General features: G+C 42.2%; 1 protein-coding gene across 2 annotated transcripts in view; it reads right to left on the bottom strand.

Moving 5' to 3' along the window:
• Positions 1-17,162, bottom strand: part of samd14 (sterile alpha motif domain containing 14) — a 119,555-nt gene extending 102,393 nt beyond the window's left edge. The window contains exons 1-2 of one of the 2 annotated variants that reach the window (XM_055657271.1): positions 16,527-17,162; positions 16,258-16,310 (exon numbers count right to left, since the gene is read on the bottom strand). In XM_055657271.1, the coding sequence (XP_055513246.1) occupies positions 16,258-16,297 (40 nt within the window). In that variant the 5' untranslated portion in view covers positions 16,298-16,310; positions 16,527-17,162. The remainder of the gene's footprint in view (positions 1-16,257; positions 16,311-16,526) is intronic. The other variant, XM_055657272.1, reaches the window with a different exon arrangement.
• Between the last annotated feature and the right edge of the window lie 5,270 nt (positions 17,163-22,432).

Genomic DNA, 22,432 nt, shown 5'->3' with positions numbered 1-22,432 from the left:
TGAAACCCCTTGAGGGCGGCACAGTAATGTAGGGGTAGAGTTGCTACCTTACAGCGTCATGGGCCCAAGTTCGATCCTGACTAAGGGTGCTGTCTCTACGGAGTTTACATGTTCTCCCTGTGGCTGCGAGGGTTTTCTCCAGATGCTCCGGTTTCCTCCCACATTGCAAAGATGTGCAGGTTTGTAGGTTAGACGGCTTCTGGGAATTTCTCTCTAGTGTGTAGAATAGTACGGATGGTCGTTGGTTGGCATGGACTCGGTAGGCCGAAGAACCTGTTTCCTGGCTGTATCCCCAAACTAAACAAAGTCTAATGATATAAAAATCTGTAAAATATATGTTAACTGATCCAGCATTATATTCTCTGAAAATAAATGAAATATTGTTCTAATGGTTTCTCATGGAATTGGATTTAAGTTATTGTCGACACACCGATTCAGAGACATCTAATTATATGTGTCACGATTTATGGCACATGTCAATTTCACTTAACTTCATTCAAAAAACAAAATGAAACTGAAATAACTAGACAGAATGCTGATCATTAATAGGAGCTTCATCCTGAAGGAAATCATAATGTTTTGCCTGCAAGCCATTTCAACCAGAAATGATGGTGGTAAATTCTGACAGTTACTCCTCTATCTTTCCCTAATGAGCAAGATTGAGAAACACTGGCCCAGCATTCACAGCTGTTAAAAAATAGAGCCAAGGAAATTCTGTGTCAGACAGTGAGGAACGAGAGAAAAATGAAAAATGCTAGAAAGGTCAGAAGAAAAAGAGAATAAATAAGGAGATAAGAGATATCTTGATTCAGCAAATAGACTACAACTCATGGCAGATTGGTTCTATTGGTAAACACAAGGAACTGCAGATGCTGGAATCTTGAGAAAACACAAAGTGCTAGAGTAACTCAATGGGTCAGGCAGCACCTGTGAAGGAAATGGATAAGCAACTTTTTGGGATGAGACCCTTCTTCTGACTGATCAACCTGAAGAAAGGTCCCAAACTGAAACATCACCCATCTATTCCCCCCACAAATGCTGCCTGACCTGCTGAGTTACTCCAACACTTTGTATTTGATTCTCTCTGTCATTAATTTAACAACAGGCGGCACGGTGGTACAGCGGTACATTGCTGCCTAACACGCCAGAGATCCGGGTTCGATCCCGACTACGGGTGATGTCTGTACGGAGTTCTCCCTGTAACCTGCATGGGTTTTCTACGGGATATCCGGTTTCCTCCCACACTACAAAGATGTACAGGTTTGTAGGTTAATTGGCTTGGTATAATTGTAAATTGTTCCTAGTGTGTGTATGATAGTGTTAGTGTGCGGGGATTGTTGGTCGGTGTGGACTTGGTGGGCCTGTATCCGCTCTATATCTCAAAAACTAACACTAAAGTGCCTTTGACATTCAGCTTGTAACAGCAACAGTCACAGCTTGGGTCTGTTTAAGATGATATAGGTTTGTTAAACAACAGCATTGGAATGCACTGTAGACTCCTCATCCACAGCAGCCTGGACAACCGATGGATTGGGTCAGTTGTTCTGTGTTTTGTTTTATAACATCTGGTAGAAATGGGAAAACAGAAAGAAGCCTGAAGGAAATAAACTGCAGGGAAATGGGATGTGGAAGAGAATTGTAACCCTTATGGCTTAGTTATATATCAAAGTCAACACAAAACTCATGGCATTGCTTAAAGTATGTCAGGGGTTGTACAACTGTGGAGGAGGGAGACCAATATGTGGAAGCTGCCCATATTTAGAAAACATGACATTGGAAAAAAGCTTTGAAGATTTTTTCAATAGACACCAATTTGTTTTTATTGATTGGGAAACAAGTTAATACAATTTTCTATCTGATACCAAATAAATAGAATAACCATATTCCCTTTCTTTAGGGTAAATAAACCTTCACATTCAATGTAAAGGAAGTGCTCTTCAATTGTAACCCCCAGTTAAGATATCTGCCTTGAGGCTACAGATTTTTTTATCGCAAATTGTAAGAAATATATCAAATGATCTTACTCAGGATATTGTGCACAATTCTGCAAAATCAAAACATTGACAAAGGTGAAAGTAGGATTCACAAGATTTGAAACTACCAGAAAAGATTAGGGAAACTGTGATTCATAGAAACATAGAAACATAGAAAATAGGTGCAGGAGTAGGCCATTCGGCCCTTCGAGCCTGCACCGCCATTCAATATGATCATGGCTGATCATCCAACTCAGTATCCTGTACCTGCCTTTTCTCCATACCCCCTGATCCATTTAGCCACAAGGGCCACATCTAACTCCCTCCTAAATATAGCCAATGAACTGGCCTCAACTACCTTATGTGGCAGAGAATTCCACAGATTCACCACTCTCTGTGTGAAAAATGTTTTCCTCATCTCGGTCCTAAAAGATTTCCCCCTTATCCTTAAACTGTGACCCCTTGTTCTGAACTTCCCCAACATCGGAAACAATCTTCCTGCATCTAGCCTGTCCAACCCCTTGAGAATTTTGTAAGTTTCTATAAGATCCCCCCTCAATCTTTTAAATTCTAGCGAGTACAAGCCGAGTCTATCCAGTCTTTCTTCATATGAAAGTCCTGACATCCCAGGAATCAGTCTGGTGAACCTTCTCTGTACTCCCTCTATGGCAAGAATGTCTTTCCTCAGATTAGGAGACCAAAACTGTACGCAATACTCCAGGTGTGGTCTCACCAAGACCCTGTACAACTGCAGTAGAACTTCCCTGCTCCTATACTCAAATCCTTTTGCTATGAATGCTAACATACCATTCGCTTTCTTCACTGCCTGCTGCACCTGCATGCCTACTTTCAATGACTGGTGTACCATGACACCCAGGTCTCGTTGGTTTGCTTTTTACACCATTGTAAAATGCCACCAACTTTACGTGGGCCACAGCGGTCAGATAATCATAAAGGATAACTACTATCGTTTGCTGGAATTTAAGAGAAACCTTCTCTATCGTAGGGAATTTAAGAATGGGCAATATGAATGGGCAATATGTGGTACTCTCTAGGCAAGGTTTGCAAAAGCAAAATGTAAATTTAAAAAAATCACAAGAGTGAGAAAGGACTCTTGTGAGAGAGAAATGTACTCTTAAAAGCCCTGTCCCACGGTACGAGTTCATTCCAAGAGCACTCCCCCAGAGGTTAAAAAATATTAAACTCGTGGTAAGCACAGAGAATGAACATAGTGGGTACGTCGAAGCTCGGGGACGTCTCTTAGCGCTAACGGCAGGTACTTGGGAAGACTCGCTAACGGCAGGTGAGCACGGGAAGACTCGTGACGATTTTTCAACATGATGAAAAATATCCACGAGAGCCCTGAGTACCGACAAGTGGCCATTACCGTAAATCTCCAAGTTCGAATCAGGGCAAACTCGGGAGAACTCTTGGAATGAACTCGTACCATGGGACAGGGCTTTAAGGACCTATACCACTGTATGAGGTAATTCAAGTTCTCCCGAGTTTCCCCGATTTGAACTCGGAGAATTAAGGTAATGGCCGCTCATAGGTACTCGAGGCTCTCGCAGACATTTTTCAACATGTTGAAAAAACTTCACGAGCTTACCGCGTTTCCTGAGTACCTGCTGTTAGTGTTACGAGCCGCTAAGAGACGACCCGAGCTACGACGTACCCGCTACATGCATTCTACGTACTTACCACGAGTTTGATTTTTCTTTTAAACAAGGGAGAGCACTTGGGTAAACTCGTATATGGGGACAGGCCCTTTAATCTAAAATTCTAGATGCTGGAAATCTGAAATATAGAAGAAATTCTGTAGATACTCAGCAAGTCAGACAATATGTGTGGAGACTGAAATGGAGTTAACATTTCAGGTTGGAGACACATGAACTACAGGTGCTGGAATCTAGGGCAAAAAAAACAACAAGGTAGGGCATACTTGTTGGCCCACTGAGTTGCTCCATTCTATCATTTCAAATCAATCATGTTTTATCAGAAGTTTAAAGATAGTGGGTACAATGAGTAAAGGTTGGAGGAAGTTTATACAGCAAAAATCATGAGTTGAGCTTAATACTGAGTTTCACTTTTGTATTCATATATTGCAATCTACTTCCAGAGTGTACTTCCAAATTCGTCACAAACTTGCTATTTATTGTAATTACTTAAAAACCAGGCAATGTCACAAATATTTTAAGAGAAACACAAATTATAACAGCATCTTTCATTATTAGGTGAATTAAGCCGGCATCTATAATTTTATTTGACATAAATAATCTGCTACAATCAAACTCTGAATATTAAAAATCCACATTCTGAAGCCATAGAGTTTAAGATCAAAATCAAAGAAATAAGTGCAGCTGTTGTAAACATTTGGAACGCATTGTAAAACTCTAAGTTGGAGGGTGGCAGAGTGGGGCAGTTGGTCGAGCTGCTGACTCGCAGCGCCAGAGACCCAGATTCAATCCTGTCTATTAGGATTTTGCAAGTCTTCCCTGGGACCATGTCAGTTTCCTCCAAGTGCTCCGGATCCCTCCCACATCTCAAATCCATGCAGGTTTGTAGGTTAATTGACCTCTGCAAATTGCCCCTGTATGTAGGGAGTGGATGAGAAAGTGGGACAACGTAGAACTAGTATGAACGGGTGATCAAAGATCAGCATGGACTCGGTGGGCTGTAGCCCTGTTCCCATGCTGTATCTCAAAACTAAACAAGACTGAAGTTACCCACAACAGGCTACACTGAGAGCATAGAACATAGCACAGTACATCACAGGAACAGGCCCTTCAGCCCACACTGTCTGTGTTGAACATAATGTCCAGGTAAACTTATCTACTCAGCCTGCACGTGGTCCATATCCATCCTTTCCCTGCATATCCATGTGCCAATCAAACATCCTCTTAATGCAACTATTGAATCTGCCTCATCTAGCACCCTTGTAAGGACACATTTCAGCAGTACCTCCACTTTATACATTGCACTTTTAGACTTTAGAGATACAGTGCGGAAATAGGCCCTTTGGCCCACTGATCACAGATTACCCCGTTCACTAACACTATCTTACACACTAGGGACAAGTTACCATTTTACCAAAGGCAATTAACTTACAAACCTGTATGTCTTTTGGAATGCGCAAAGAAACCGGAGCACCCTGAGAAAACCCACGCGGTCACAGGGAGAACTCTGTACAAACTCTGTACAGACAGCACCCATAGTCCGGATCAAACCCAGGTCTCTGGCACTGTAAGGCAGCAGCTCTTCCACTGTGCTGCCCTAAAAGTTACTAATTTATTGTAATTCATGGAAGTACTGTCATTGTGTAGGTGCAGGTGGCAAATCTGTATTTGTAGCTTTCTGAAAGGTAATTCCTTTCCCTTCATTCACATGCTTACTGTGCAAGCTTAGTACAGTTCGACTTAAATGGATTGATGCCTGCTGTCAAAGTAGATATGTGTTACAGCATTCATGGGGCATTCTATTACTTTCTGAAAATCCAACTATACCCTTCATTTTTTGCACAATGGGGCCCCTGCTATTGATTTGCCAAATGTTCAATACTTGCTGTCTGTGATTGCCGAAATCAGAAACTACCTGGACTCCCACCTATTTCTCCCTTCCACTCCTCTCCCTCCTCCTGCTACTTATTATCCTCCATTTGGCTTCACAATCTGCATCTCTTCAAACCTGTCTCACACCTATTGTTCTTATCTTTGGGCTTTGTTCCCCCCTTCCCCCCAATCCTCTGTCTGTGGTATTTCCATTTTTTTTAAACACACAAGGTCATAAGTCTCACACCCACCTCATTCTACTACATTTGACACTGAAGAAAATCCTGAGCTCTGCAAAAATGATTTCCACAGAAGATCTTTTTTTTTTGTATAATATTCAGGTCTGCAGAAGGAAATGGAGCCAACAAACTATAAGCCGTGGCACCCTTCAGTAAGAGCTAGGCATGATATCAATCACTTTATTGAACTCTGTGACAGGTCGGTACAAATATATACCGTGCCATATATAAAGCTGCCATTTTGATTCTCTTTATGGAGAGTGAAGAGTGAAGAGTTGCCACAGAAACCATAGTCTGGAAACTAAAGTTTCTCAAACTACTCTAGATGTCCAAACCTTTATTGGGGACCTTTTGAAATATATGGTGCAGATAAATTTACATATTCTCAAGTCATTATGTTACAAAGCTAACATCCATTGCTAAATCCTCTAAGAGAGTAAATTATTAAATGGAGAGACTAGGGAAGCAACTGAATAAATTGGTGACACATTGTGAAAATTCAGTTAATAGGTTAATTTAATTTAATCATTTATTCCATAGAGTGAAAACATTATAAAGTACCAAACCAATTAGATAATTGTAGCATTGTTTATAATTAGTAATAAACTGAGCTTTAGTTTAAGATGGGAATAAACATCTCTGAACAATTAAAATGGTTTGAAATAACCAAAACTGGTAAATAAAATAAGAAACTATTAAATTCCTAATCGGCAACATTACATCTACGATGATTCATTTACTGAGTAACTAAAGTGCAGGATGAAGATTGGCCGTGTTTTAATTGGCTGTATGTATGTCACAAACATGGATGCGGTTTATATAAAAAGTTTCAAAAAAAGTAGGACAGATTGGGATCAAAGAAGAAAGAAAAATCTGGGGAGAGTTCGGGGATTACAAGTAAGTGTCAGGAACATGGAGTACGGTTCAAGAACAAGCATAACATTGAGCTTTGGCAGGTAAATAAAGGGCCTGTCCCACTTGGCTGTCATTTGCGTGCCCTCGTCGTCACGTTGAGACGCACGTGTAGCTTGTGGGCGGCGCGGGACGGTCGCATGTAGAAGCGCGGAGGGGTATGGAGTTGCGCGCGGTATCGCGCGGTGCTCCAGGATTTTGTAGTGCACAAAATCTTTGCGTACGCACGCGGACGTATTGCAGTCGCGTGCTGACGTCCTGACCTCGTACGTGCAGTACTGTAGTATACGAATCAACTATCACGAATATATTGATTGTACATGCTTTTGATGGTGGAATGTAGGTGCATTTTGCGATGGAGTTTGAAATCAGAAAGTCCCCAGAGAATAAGTCATGTCTATTGAGTCATTTGCCTGTATACATGTAGGTGACATATTGCGGTGGGCAGGTCTGCAACGTTTGATGCTGATGATGATTCATTAAAAATTGCGAATATTCAGACACTTGACACTCTTTTATAGAGTTTAAAACATTTTGTTCAACGGGTAGCTGCACCGATAATTGAGTTAGAGGCGCAAGGTTCAATGTTAATGCAAAGTCAGGGAGTCAAATAAAAATATTCGGTATTTTGCTTTTACGCTGAGTCGACTCTGATTATTTTACCTGTTTATTTATTTTTTGTTACAGCTTCAAGTTGTCGTAATTTCGAACCAATTGGAACCAATACCACTTGTACTGAGCACGGAGCAAACATGTATATTCCGCGGGGGGGGGGGGGGGGGGGGGGGGGGGGGGGGGGGAAAAACATAACTCAAGGCGACCAATTTTCTGAATTACACCATAATTTGATAGAAAATACAGTATTATGCACTAAACAACTTTCCACTGGGTGTTGAAATGGTGTCATGCGCTCCAGACAGCTGTGCTGACGCATGAAGAAGGCGCGCAACAGTCACTACCAGCCTGTCGCGTAAATGACGGCCAAGTGGGACAGGCCCTTAACAGTGAGATCGCAGACTCTGAAATCCTGAGCACAATACAAAGCGCTGGAGGAATTCAGCAGCATCTATGGAGGGAATGGACAGGCGACTTTTCGGGTCGAGATCCTTCCTCAGACTCAAAAAGTAAATCTGAAGATGGGTTTCAACCTTAAACATTATCTATCAATTCTAAATAACAGTGGTCTAGATTTTAGTTTAGAGATACAGCACGGAAACAGGCCCTTCGGCCCACCAAGTCCACGCCGACCAGCGATTCACACACATTAACACTATCCTACAGTACACACACTAGGGACAAATTAAAATTTTACCCAAGCCATTTAACCTACAAACTTGGACGTCTTTGGAGTGTGGGAGGAAACCGAAAATCTCAGAGAACACCCATGTAGGTCACGGGGAGAACTTACAAACTCCGTACAGACAGCACCCGTAGTCTGGATCGAACCCTGGTCTCTCTAGCGTTGCAAGCGCTGTAAGGCAGCAACTCTACCACTGCGCCACCATGTTGCTGAAATAAAAAGCACTGCATGATGAGGGCGAAACTTGGGACTGCAGCTAATATATTATGAAGCAAAAATTGAATGGTCTTCTTGAAAGGGATGTATCGACTTGACAGGAAAATAAATCCCAGAAATGTATAGATATATTTTCAGAATTTAGAACAAGTATTTTATTTAGATTTAGATAAATTTTGCGTGAAGTTTTGTCACAAATATAAATTTTGCAGGTGTATTTGCTAAATATTATTCTTGCCCATAGAACTTATCTTTTTAATTATTACCATTGAACGTGGTGCAGGTGACATTCTTTACAACTGTCACTGGTATTAGCAACTGAAAAAAATCTGCTGATACATCAAATGTTGTGAAAGAGGCATTGTACAGTTTTCTTCATGTTTGCTTAGTTTAGTTTAGTTTAGAGACACAGTGCGGAAACAGGCATCACCTTCGGCTCACCGAGTCCGCGCTGACCAGCGATCCCCGCACACGGAGACTATCCTACACACACTAGGGACAATTTACGCATTCACCCAGCCAATTAACCTACAAACCTAAATGTCTTTGGAGTGTGGGAGGAAACCGAAGATCTCGGAGAATGCCCACGTGGGCCACGGGGAGAACATATAAACTTCGTATAATAGCGCCCGTAATTGGGATCAAACCCGTGTTTCCGGCAATGCAAGCACCTCTACTACTGCGCCACCATGCCAGCATGGCCCCACCATTTGCTGGTGATAGAAATGTGATCCAGAGAATTTTTCAATTGAACTCCAATAAACAGGAAATGTGTGCTTGATGTAGCAATGTTACAAAATTTTGAGATTTTAAAAATCAAGTCTGCAATTTATCCCATCAGATAAAGCATAACAATAAGTTTAATTTGACACCGAATTCACTTTCATATCTCAAGTATTAAAAAAGGTATGGCCATTTTCATACTCGGAAATTAGCATCTTGTTCCCTATTGATTTTCAATGGACATTACAAAAAAGCAGTGATCGTAGACAGTCAAAAGCCCATTTCTTAAGGAAAGATTAACATTTTTAAATAGCCTAAGTGTCCAAGATTATTCACAAATAATTCACAATATAACATGATTTTTATATCTAATTTACATTAATTTATAGGCCAAATGGAAGGAATTTAGTGTTCAATTGCTGTAAATAAATGCCCATTTAAATCGGCTTTCTAGTGGGTTCCTGTGAACGCACTGGTTTAGAACGTTCACATTGCGCTGGATTAGTGCCCTCAAATGCCCAGAAAAATACTGCGGGATATTATAAAAAGCCCAAAATGAACTACTCGCTATAGATAACTTTATATACAGGGTTATATACATGCCCCATTTAATGTAAACATAAGGTACATACCTTTAATTGTTTGCTTTATAAAACCCTGGGGCTGCGAGAGGTTGCGGAGTGAGACAGTAATTTTAAAACTATTATAACTATTATTCGAGGCCTATAAAACTAATAATACCTTTTGCGACCGGGTCTTGCAGCGATTTTTCGTTAATGATTTACTAGGCTGAACATCTGCGATTAGAACAGTCTAGTAAAAATCGCGTTTTAAACCCGCCCCCTCCAAACAGCGCCAAAATCGCGGACATGGCTTTGGGCAGATTCCCAATGACGATTCAGGTAGGTTTTGTAACATACCTACTTGATGTAATTTTCAATATATTGCAAACAGATTCTCCGTTGAGCTTCAATTTATATGATACACAGCTGGCATTTCTGAAGGTAGACACAAAGCGCTGGAGTAACTCAGCGGGTGTGGCAGCATCTCTGGAGAAAAAGGATGGGAGGCGTTTCGGGTCGCAACCATTCTTAGGTTCCTGACCCGCTCAGTTACTCCAGCAGGTTGTGTCTATCTTCGATAGAAACCAGCATCTGCAGTTCCTTCCTACACACCTTGGCATTTCAGAAGGGTTCTCTCCGACCTTTGGTCACAGATTACGAAAGGCAGCAAATGTCCATGCATCTCAAAGGATGTGACCAAACATCATACATCGGATTTTTCAACAAAGGATTCATTCTCAGCCCCTTACTATGTCACGCAACCAAATTCTCATCAAACTCCATTGACAAGTTTGCAGATGACACCATTGTAGGATGCTGAATCTTGAACAATAATGAAACGGTCAAGGAAGGAGAGAGACAGAGGATTAACATGGTGTTAGGACAACTACTTCTTCCACAATGTCAGCAAAATGAAGGAAATGAATTGGAGTAAATGCCCCAGTGTATGACTTAGACTTAGACTTAGACTTAGATCCTTTATTTGTCATTCGATCTGAACGAAATGTCGTTGCCTGCAGCCATACATACAATAATAAACACCAAATCCACAATAAACACAAATTAACATCCACCACAGTGAGTTCACCAAGCACCTCCTCACTGTGATGGAGGCAAAAATCTTAGGGTTACTGTCTCTTCCATCCTCATTCTCCCTCTGCACTGAGGCGATATGTTGTTACCCCACCGGGCGATGGTAGAAACATAGAAACATAGAAATTAGGTGCAGGAGTAGGCCATTCGGCCCTTCGAGCCTGCACCGCCATTCAATATGATCATGGCTGATCATCCAACTCAGTATTCCGTACCTGCCTTCTCTCCATACCATCTGATCCCCTTAGCCACAAGGGCCACATCTAACTCCCTCTTAAATATAGCCAATGAACTGGCCTCGACTACCCTCTGCGGCAGAGAGTTCCAGAGATTCACCACTCTCTGTGTGAAAAAGGTTCTTCTCATCTCGGTTTTAAAGGATTTCCCCCTTATCCTTAAGCTGTGACCCCTTGTCCTGGACTTCCCCAACATCGGGAGCAATCTTCCTGCATTTAGCCTGTCCAACCCCTTAAGAATTTTGTAAGTTTCTATAAGATCCCCTCTCAATCTCCTAAATTCTAGAGAGTAGGTAAGTCAGTCCCGCGGCTCACTGAGCTCCGCATACGGGCCGGTTCAAGCTCCATGGCCCGGGACGGTCGAAGCTGCCGCCCTCCAGTCCAGCGGACGCAGCTGTTGCCGCGGGAGCTCTGAAAAACAGGCACCGGCCTGTGACCTGCGAGCTCCCGACAATGCCGTCCACTGGCCCGCGGCCGAGCCTCGGATTCAGGTCACCGCCACCAGAACGCCGCCTCAGCTACCAGAGCACCGTCTCAGCCCCGCGCCGGGCCGCCTCAGCCACCGGAGCACCGCCTCAGCCCCGCGCCGGGCCGCCCTCACCGGAGCGCCGTCCCAGCCCCGCCCTCACCGGAGCGCCGTCTCAGCCCCGAGTCGTGCCGCTGCCACTGGAGCGCCCGAACGCCGCCACAGCTCGAAGACGGCCAGCCTCGCGTTGGTGAGTCCTGGCTGGCTCTGCCTCCGGAGCCTCGAGGTCAGTCGCAGGTTGGAGGCCGCCAGCTCCGCCATTAGGCCTCAGCGCAGACGGAGGCAGAGAAGGGGGGATACGACAGAAAGAGTCGCATTCCCCCGAAGGGAGAGACAGAAAACCATGTTTCAGCCCCCCCCCCCCACACACACATAACACAACCTAATAACCAAAAAATTAACTAAACAAGACAAAAAAACACACAACAAAAAAGTAAAAACAGACGGACTGCAGGCGAGCCGCAGCTGTTCAACAGCGCCACCACTTCCGGAGTATGCAGTGTTCAGCATCATTGATGCTGATGTGGAGATGGTTGAGTGTATATATCAACAATATGTTGTCTTGGTTCAACCACAAGGATAGTAACCACATAGACACTACAGCCAAGAAAACATACGATCATCTCTACTAAGGAAGTTTGGCAAGTCACCACCAACTCATACTGACTACTACAAATGAACCATGGAGAACATACTATCACATTGCATTACAACTCAGTTTGGCAACAGCTGACCAAGACCACAAGAAATAGTGGATACAGGCCAGTCCATCACACAGACCAACCATCTCCCCTCCATTGATTCCATCTAACTTCATACTGCCTCAGAAAGCTAGCTAAAGGGCCTGTCCCACTGTACGAGGTAATTCAAGAGTTCTCCCAAATTTCCCCTGATTCAAACTCGGAGAATTACGGTAATAGCCGCTTGTAGGTACTCGGAGCTCTCGTGGACATTTTTCAACATGTTGAAAAAACTTCACGAGTTTACCGCGTTTCCCGAGAACCTGCCGTTAGCGTTACGAGCCGTTAAGAGACATACCAAGCTCCGACGTACCCACTATGTACATTCTACGTACTTACCACGAGTTTGATTTTTTTTTTTTAACTCACGAGAGCTCGTATAGTGGGACAGGCCCTTAACATAATCAAGGACTTTTTCAGCCCGATTATTTCTTCATTTTCCCTTTCCCTTTGGGAAGAAGATTTAAAAAAAAATTGAAAGCATGTACCACCAGATTCAGAAACAACTTCTTCTCCACTGTTATCAGACTTCTCATAAGCTAGCGTGCAGTCCCGATCTCCCAACCTACCTCATTGCGGCACGCACTACTTTTATCTGTACTTTCTCTGCAGCTGTAACATTGCAATATTATATTCTGCATCCTTGTTATTTTTTTACACCATTATATTCTGCACTCTTGTTCTCGTCTTTCTTTCTTTTTTTGAATTTATTTTATTTGAAGCAATTGTACAAGGATAAGGCGATCGACATAACAGTTATACAATTATTGTACAGCTTCATTTTTAACATTGAAACCTAAATCAGCAGAAATAATATATGAATGCTTCATTGACCATAATTCCGTCTGGTAACTACGCACTTCGTCCGAGCACATTATTGCGCACGTCATGCATGCCATCTTAAATGACCACCTAAACTGTCGTGTGGCAACCTAAAAAGGTGCCTAGTTTGCCTGGCTGACAATAGAGAAAAAAAGTTAAGCGAGGGCCCTGGATAGACTGGCAGGCAGAACCTGGTTCCCATGGTGGAGATGTCAAAGAATAGAGGTCTTAGATTTAAAATGAGAGGGGAAAACTTTAAAGGAGATGTGCAGGATGTGATTACTCTGGAAAGGGCGCAGAGAAAATTCACCAGCCTTGAATTGTTGCCTCAAACCCATCTCCAAACCTCTAGACCTGAAACTCAGCATCCCTATCTACAACTGGATTGTTAACTTTCTGACCCATAAACCACAAACACCGAGCATAGGTGACAATCATCCTCCACGATAATTCTCAAAACTGGTGCCCCATAAGGATGCATTCTCACCCCTTCACTATTTTCCTTATACACTAACGACATAGCGGCCAAATCTTGCTCTATGAACTAAGTTCAGGTCTGCATTTACAAGTGTGCAGATGTCAGCACTGGAGTGGGGCGGATCTCAAACACTGACAAGACAGAGTACAGGAAAGAGATAGAGACCTTAATAACATGGTGTCAGGAAAGGAAACTCTCCTCCAAAATCAGCAAAACAGAGTTGTTAATCGACTTCAGGAAGTGGAGTGGAGTACACTCCCATTCTGTATCAATGATACCGAGGTGGAGATGGCGAGAGCTTCACATCTCCAGGTGTAAATATCACCAACAATTTTTCCTTGCCCAACCACAATGATGTTACAGTGAAGAAAGTGCACCAATACCTCTGCTTCCTCAGAACAAGGCTGAGGAAATGGTGCATGTTTCCAATAACTTATCAATTTATACAGAAGGGCATTGAAAGCATCCTGTCGGGATGCATTACAACTGCTCGGGCCAAGACAGCAAGAAATTACAGAGAGAAGTGAATGCAGCCCAGTACTTACACTAACGATGGTTTCCTGATCTCCAAATCTGCCTGTTTTGGCCCTTTGGGCTGCACGGTGGCGCAGCAGTACAGTTGCTGCCTTACAGCACCAGAGACCCAAGTTCGATCGTGCATGATGATAGGTGCTGTCTGTGCGGAGTTTGTTTGTTCTCCTCGTGACCGCGGGGGTTTCCTCCCACACTCCAAAGATGTACAGGTTTGTAGGTTAATTGGCTTCAATATAAATTGAAAACTGTCCCAGGTGTGTAGGATAGGGCTAATGTACGGGGATCGCCCGTCTGCGCGGACTCAGTGGGCCGAAGGGCCTGTTTCCGCACTGTATCTCTAAACTAAACTGAACTAAACTTCATGCTGCCTCAGGAAAGCAGCCAATATAATCGTGGACCACTAATAACCCAGTTATTCTCCCTTTCTCCCCTCTCCCATTAGGCAGAAGGTAGAAACGTTTGACAGCACGTGCCATCTGATTCAAGAACAGCTTCTTTCCCGCTGTCATCAGACTGAGGATAAACTGCTGATCTCCATATCTACCTGGTTGTGGCGCTTGCATCTTCTTTTAATCTGTTCTGTATTTGTAACCGTAACACTCTATTCTGCAATCAGTTACTTTTTCTCAGAGTAAGATGCCAAGTGGTGGAAATGCAATTAATTAGATGAGCTGGCACTTCAACACAGTTGTGGCATTTGGTTGGTTTTGAGAGAAATGCTGGAAGGAAACTACTAGCAGTGGAGTTTCACAGGTCGAACATTTGTATGGTTTTACATATCATTGGTAGAATCTGTTCTAGATTCCAAGGCTAGTGAATTAATGCTACTGTTAACCACCAAAATACAAACTACAGGATATTCTACTATCTGCTAAACTCACACTGGCATTTGTTCTGTGCTCGAATAAATTACATTGTGTTGTCCGATGCAGTATTTGCAAATTGTTGTGGTGGGTCATAAGCCATCTGATAAATATGCAAAACATTTGGGTTTTTTTGGTTTCTAAATTCCAAAGCAGAAATGGCGACATGAGGATGTGGCAGTACTGTAATTACCGCAAGTAGAATAAGTTGCAAAATAGTTAATAAGCAATGCTCTTCATACACGAGATAATTTGCTTCTTCATTGGAAAGACATTAGATATTGATACATTGAGCTCATATTCCGGGAAATAGCCAAATTCAATTTAGTTTGGTTTGGATGGGAGTAATCTCACATTCACTGTCCAGATAATTAATCAAACTGAGTCGCAGGGCCACATTTAAATGAAGATGATCTTTTCAATATAGAATCCCTTTTAAAGGGTCAAGTCAGTTGTTCAAGAGGGTACAACAGACCATGTTTTTAAAGAGCCACAGATTGGATCGAGAACTATTCAATAAACCGTTAATTGAACCCATTCCTTAAAACGTATTCTTCTTTCTTTCCAACATATATCAAGATGTGTGTGTGTGTGTGTGTGTGTGTGTGTGTGTGTGTGTGTGTGTGTGTGTGTGTGTGTGTGTGTGTGTGTGTGTGTGTATATATATGTATATTTATATATATATGTGTGTGTATAATGTATATATTGTTAGTCTATGTTTTATATAGTTTGACTGTGGATGTGTGTGTGTGTGTGTGTGTGTGTGTGTGTGTGTGTGTGTGTCTTCTGGTGATTGATTGTAGTGTGGCTTGCTTTGATCTATTCCGTTTGATGCTTTCTCTATACATGAACATATACTGCCCATTAACTATGTAGTGGCTGCTAATGATGAGACTTTCTTTTCATTAAAGATTTAAGAGCTCTTGTAGCAATCGAATTAACAACAGTACTGTAACAAAGGCTATTCCATGATAAACAATATTGTGTTACAGCCAAAGGACTCGCCGATAGGTTAGGGGCAGGTTTGTGGGGGAGGTGACTTCACATTCTCCATCCCCAATAAAGTTCCTTTCCACGATCAATAAGACAACGCACAATTTGATCAGGACTCGCGGCTTAAAATCAGGTTGTGACTCTAACTGCGAACACACTTACAAATATAAGGAGGTACTCCTCTTGAACTATTCTTCATTAATCTTGTCATGACTGATTTTCTCCTTATAGTAAACATTTGAACGCTGTTGTTTATTTTTAAAACAGTAATCAGAGATTACTTTATTTTAGGATTGCCCTGAACTGTCAAGAATTGCTCGTTTCCCACTTTCATGTTGAAAACTGATTACATTTTTGATTACATTGATTGATTGAGCAAATTGGCATCAGAGGGTCTGGATGCAAAAGCAGAAAGAAGCCTCTGAATAAGAATTTGTTCTGCTGAGCTTTCAATAAATGGTTAAAGACTCAGTTGAAATATAGATTAGCATCTACTTACCGAAAACCTCGTCTGCATCTCCTGGTTTTTTTCTAGACATGATGCAGCTGGGACTGTGGGTAGGAAAAGCAGGCCATCAGATAAGGGGTTTATTTTTGGCCTAACATGCAGGGCCAACTAACATAATCAGCACAACTCCACTCCAGAACAACGACAAAGCTTTGCCTGCTAGCTCCGAGCTGTTACTGGGAGTGGAAGGACGGGAGGATGAAGGGGTGGGGGGGGGGGAGGTGGGAAGAAGAAAGAACAATAATTAAATCAGAACTTACCTGAGGAAGATTCACGGCATGTTAATCACAGCATCTCCCCACAATAGTACTCAGTTGGTTAGAATGATTCCCCTCCAGCAAGATAACGTCCATCCGCGGGTTGCAGGGATGTTTACAATTCATTCGGGCAGGAGCACCTCAGCCAGCTTGATTAAAACAGGGATGGGTGCCTCGATGCATTCAGAATGGGATGGGTCCAGGGTCCAGATGGGAGGAGGACGGTAACAGCCCAGAAGAGCTTGCTCCTTTGCCGTGATAAGTCATTAATAAACACTGCTGTTTCCTGACTGTCACATCATGAATGCTATAGTCCCTCGAGTGCCACTAAGAGTCATTCAGTTTTCGGTGATGCATTATTTTGTGGCTGCACTGAGGACGACGATACAGGACCCTGCTCTGTAGAAGTCACTATTGCAGAAGCTCCTTCTATTCTCCTCCCCGAAGAGAATCACTGTATTATTCAGCGATATTACGAAAGAAGGCTTCAGCCAGTTGCCAGCCTCACTTGATGTTTCCAGAGCCAGATTTTAAACAGAGGCAGGTATTCCTGGGATCCTGTCAGATACGCTGCTACATGTCCGATGCCTGGCTTTTTCAGAATGGCAACTTGTTCACACTGTAGATCATAATTGCAATTGGATGCTTCACTGCTTCTGGAGCCCAGGCAAATCCATTTTAACCCTTTCCAACCCTCTTCAACACAAATAACCACAGTATGCGTTCCAAACTCTGATTTGTCAGCTGACTAAAAACTAGGAAGCTATTATACAATAATTAAAGATTCAAAACATTTAGTTTCTGACCGAAACAGTTACAAGTAATCATTATTAATGTTTACATTCTTCTTTAATTACATGTTTTGTGCCAGGTTTTTGACAAACAGAAATATATTAACAGACAGAGGGAGATATATATCTCCCTCTGACTTTACATATCATTCATCTTCTCTCCTTATCTGGCACCTTTTTGGCTCCTTATCATCTCTAGCCTTTGTCATTTGCTCCACCCCTCTGACAATCAAACACCCCTCATCTCTATCCACCTATCATCTGCCAGGCTTTGTCCCACTCCCATCGCTTTTCCAGGGTCTCCCCACTATTATAATCGGTCTGATGAAGGATCCCACCCGAAATGTTATCTATCCATTCCCTCCACAGATGCTGCCTGGCCCGATGAGATACTCCAGCACTTTGTAATTTATTCAGCATTTGCTAATCATTTGATTGCTGATAACAACCTATCAATAGTTAGTGGACATTATGAAATGTCAGTGGGAAATGACGCACAGTTAACAATCACTGTTGGGGTTGATCAGCCTCATCCTTTCCTGCTCTCTTACGACCGTCAGTTGCCAATCCACCTTCTTCGCTTCATCAGATTTAACAAGTCTTTCTGATCTGAACATCTGACAAAGCTGTTCATGCACATCACTTGAAAGTGAGTTTGTTTCACAAGAACGCTGGATGCACCAGTCATCATTTCCACAATATTGTGATAGTGAAAGACTAAATGGACTCCTCACCATTACATTGTGGGTTTGCATGCAATTGAGAAAAAGTTTACTGACCTATTTTTGGTTAAACTTCTTACTTGTTTGAACAAAAAGGCACAAATAGTGCACTGCCTGAAGAAGGGTCCTGACCTCAATGTTCACTTCATCAAGGCTGACCATTTGAAAATGTCACATGAATTAAGTTTAGGAATTAGCGATTATACTTTCCATAGTTAACGCATCCCCTGAATAGCAGTGATTTACCAATAAAGAATGGCTAGATGGGCAACATACTGTATTTAACTAAAAAGGACACAGTGCTGGAGTAACTCAGCAGGCCAGGTAGCATCTCTGGATAGGTGATGTTTTGTGTCGGGACCCTTCTTCCAAATGCCAGGCAGCTGATGAGCTTTATTTTAACTACATTACCATTGTAATGATGTCAAATATCAATGAGGAAGTCACAAAGAGAATTAAAATTAATGATATGTTTAAATGTTAGTTTATGCAAAGTTAATTGTTCAGTTGTTGGTACAAATGACAATTAAATGCTCTTAACATTCTCTTGACAATTTCTTTCCATTGTCTCTATGGTATTACTTGACAATTTTAATAAATTAATTTATTGCTCATTATTCCATAAAAGTGGCAACATAATTAAATAAAGTGGCAAAGAATATGGCAAGATATGGCATGCTTATCTTCATTGGCCAGGGCATTAAGTATAAGAGTCAGGAAGTAATATTGCAGCATTGTAGGACCTTGGTTATCCTGAATTTGGAGTTGTGGTCACCACATTACAGGAAGGATGTGGAAGCTTTGAAGAAGGTGCAGAGGAGGTTTACCACAATGATGCCTGGATTAGAGGTTATTACTATAAAGAAATAAAATGGATTTTTTTCACTGGAGCGTTAAATGTTAAGGTGAGACATGATAGAAGTATATAACATTTTGAAAGGCATAGATTGGGTATGTTACAATACTTACCTTCAGCGGCGCTGCAATTCTGCCACTGGCCGTGTGCGTGATTTTGGCACGTTGGGGGGGGGGGCGGGGTTAAAACGCGTTTTTTTTTCCCTACCTTGTCCTGTATTATATTTTGTTGGAGTGCAAGATTTTGCCGAAGAATCGTTCCGATGGGCGTTCTGTGTGTTTTTAAAAAAAAAATTTGCCCGACAAGTTAATCGCTGGAGTGATTTTAAAATCAGCTTCTAAAGCCGTCAACGCCAACAACGGGGCCGGATTTTACGTAGGGGACAGGTAAAAGAAAGTAGTTTATTTTTATGTATAAAAGTGTTTCTTAAGATGCATTTAATGCACATTTTAAGTTGCGAAACTGTGATTTTTTCCCCCGAACGAACCGGCAGTGTATTTGCTGCCGATATGGGGGACTAAAATCACTGCAACCTCAACGTTCCAAATGGTCGCGTTCCAGAAAAACCCACTCGCAAGCTGATTTAAATGGCCGTTAATTTACAGGTATTAAACATTAAATTCCTTCCATTTGGCCTATAAACCCATGACAATGAGATTTAAAAATTATGTTATATTCTGAATTTTTGTGTGATTGTTATTTGGATGCTTAGGCTATTTAAAAATGTTAATCTATTCTTAAGAAATGGATAGATGTTTAGATCTAGTAATTGAATTTTGTAATTAGCTACAATTAGGTGACTAACTAATTATATGCTTTAATTTCAAGTCATCTAAGTAAGATTGTTTCATATTTGTTTCAGAATGCTTCAATCTATAATAACTGAAAATTTATTTCAGTTCTCTTAATTTTTAAGAAAGTTATGGGCTTTTGACTATTCTCGATCCCAGCTTTTGTGTTAAGTCAATGAAAAAGCAATAGGGAACAAGATGCTAATTTCCGAGTATGAAAATGGCCATAACTATTTTAATACTGAAGATATAAAAGTGAATTAGGTGTCAAATTAAACTTCTTTTTATGCTTTATCTGAAGGGATACATTACAGACTTGATTTTAAAAATCTCAAAACTTTGTAACATTGCTACATAGATACGGTAGACATTCAGAACCTCTTTCCCAGGATGGGCATAACTTGCTAAGTGGAGAGGGGGAAAGTTTAATTTTTTTTTACACAGAGAGTGATAGGTGCCTGGAAAGCACTGCCAGGAGTGATGGTGGAAGCAGAAACAAAAGTGACAATTAAGAGGCTTTTTGATAAGCGCTTGGATATGCAGGGATTGGAGGGTAGAAGAACTGCAGACATTGGTTTAAACCAATGATAGACACAAAATGATGGAATAACTCAGCTGGACAGGCAGCATCTCTGGAGAGAAGGAATGGGCGACGTTTTGGGTCGAGACCGTCCTTCAGACTATTGGAGGGGTATGGATCACATGCAAGTAGATGACATTAGTTTAACTTGGAATCATGTTTGGTACAGACATTGTGGGCCGAAGGGCCTGTTCCTGTGCTGTTCTATATTCTATTCTATCTTCCATGTTATGATACATTGTAAACCTTTTTATTCATTTGAACACAATATATTCAAAGCAGAAATGTTTAATAAATATAATTTTAAGTTCTAAAGCTTGCTTCCACATCTAAATTTTGTTTTGTTCGATGCAGCAAAAATTATTTTGATTTTATGATCAAACATTATTAAAAATCTGCAAGGAGGTAATACATTATTGATGGTGATATTTTATTTATTTCTTCCCAACATTGTTAAGTGGCTTGTGTTTATTTTGGTTTCCACCTCTTTGCATATCTGTACAAAGCATTGAATATATTAATCTGCTCACATTCTCGCATGTAGCGCTACCAGGGATAACTTGTCCAATTTTGATTACCTCCTCCCTAGATTGGTGGCTGAGCTCTGTTCACCTAATATCCATTCAGTACATCTGGCTGACTACACAGTTTAGGCTCATGGAGATCAATGGCAGGCAAACGTTCTTATTGCTACAATACATAACATGCTGCACCATCTGTATTACATTGGGGAATGAAATAACTGCCTAATTAAAACCAGAAACTGATGGAGACATGCTGTGGGTCAGGCACCATCTGTGTAGTGAGAAACACTGTCAGCATCGCAGGTTGGAAAACTTTTGTGTAGGGAGTGGATAAGAAAGTGGGATAACATAGAACTAGCATGATATGGTTGATTGATGGTTGGCATGGGCTCAGTGGGTTGAAGGGCCTGTTTCAACGCTAAATAGTTTCGTTTTTTTAGTTTAGTTTGGAGATACAGAGTGGAAATAGGCCCCTCGGCACACCGAGTCTGCACCGACCAGCAATCCCCGCACATTAACACTATTCTACACACACTAGGGACAAGTTACATTTAAGCCAAGCCAATTAACCTCCAAACCTGTACATCTTTGAAGTGTGGGAGGCAACCGAAGATCTCGGAGAAAACCCACACGGTCACGGGGAGAATGTACAAACTCCATACAGACAGCACCCGTAGTCGGGATCGAACCCGGGTGTCTGGCGCTGTAAGGCGGGAAAATCTACAGCTGCGCCACCGTGCCATCCACTAAACTCAAACTTAAACTAAACTCAAACTAAATACGAAAGGTGGAAGGGGAAGGGGAAAGTCGGTGGCCGTGAACAGTCCGCGAACACATCTGCCACGCACTCAGAAAGCGATCTGAAGTTCCGCCATTGTCTTGGGAGGTGGAGCTAAACGGCCGGGCATGGTGGCCCGTGGCGGAGGTGTGGGGTGCTGGAGGAGACGAGTTCAAGGTGGCAGTAGTCATGGTGTTGTTGTCGGTCGCTGCTGGAAGCCTAACCGCAACCGGGTGGGCAAGTGGATGGAGCACAGGGAACCCACAGTATCATGCTGGGCCCAAGCTGGTCCATACTTTATCAATCCAGTGCCATCCAGACTATAGGCTTTAAAGTGAACGTATAAAAGATTCAGATTCAGATTCAGATTCAACTTTAATTGTCGTAGTCAGTGTTGTCAGTTGGCATCTCCCTGGAAGAGTGTCATAGAATATGATTTCAATAAATAAATCTATTTACATGTATACAGACATAGTGTTTTTCCTGTGGGAGGAGTGTCCGGGGGGGGGGGGGGGGGGGGGGGGGGGGGGTGTGGGGTTGGCAGTCACCGAGGTACAATGCTGAGTAGTGTGACAGCCGCAGGGAAGAAGCTGTTCCTGGACCTACTGGTCCAGCAATGGAGAGACCTGTAGCACCTCCCGGATGGTAGGAGGGTAAACAGTCCATGGTTGGGGTGAAAGCAGTCCTTGGCGATAAAAGTTGCATGAACACAAAGTGTCGGAGGATTGAAGAAGGGTCCCCAGCCAAAATGTCACCTGTCCATTCCCTCACTAGATGCTGCCTGACCCATTGAATTCAGCCAGTGCTTTGTGCTTCACTCGAGATTTCAGTTACTTGTGAGTCCAAAAGAAATTGTCTGTCTCCTTA

The sequence above is a fragment of the Leucoraja erinacea genome, chromosome 27, assembly GCF_028641065.1.
Source record: "Leucoraja erinacea ecotype New England chromosome 27, Leri_hhj_1, whole genome shotgun sequence".
Classification (NCBI taxonomy): Eukaryota; Metazoa; Chordata; class Chondrichthyes; order Rajiformes; family Rajidae; genus Leucoraja; species Leucoraja erinaceus.
This window is presented reverse-complemented; position numbering and strand designations above follow the sequence as displayed.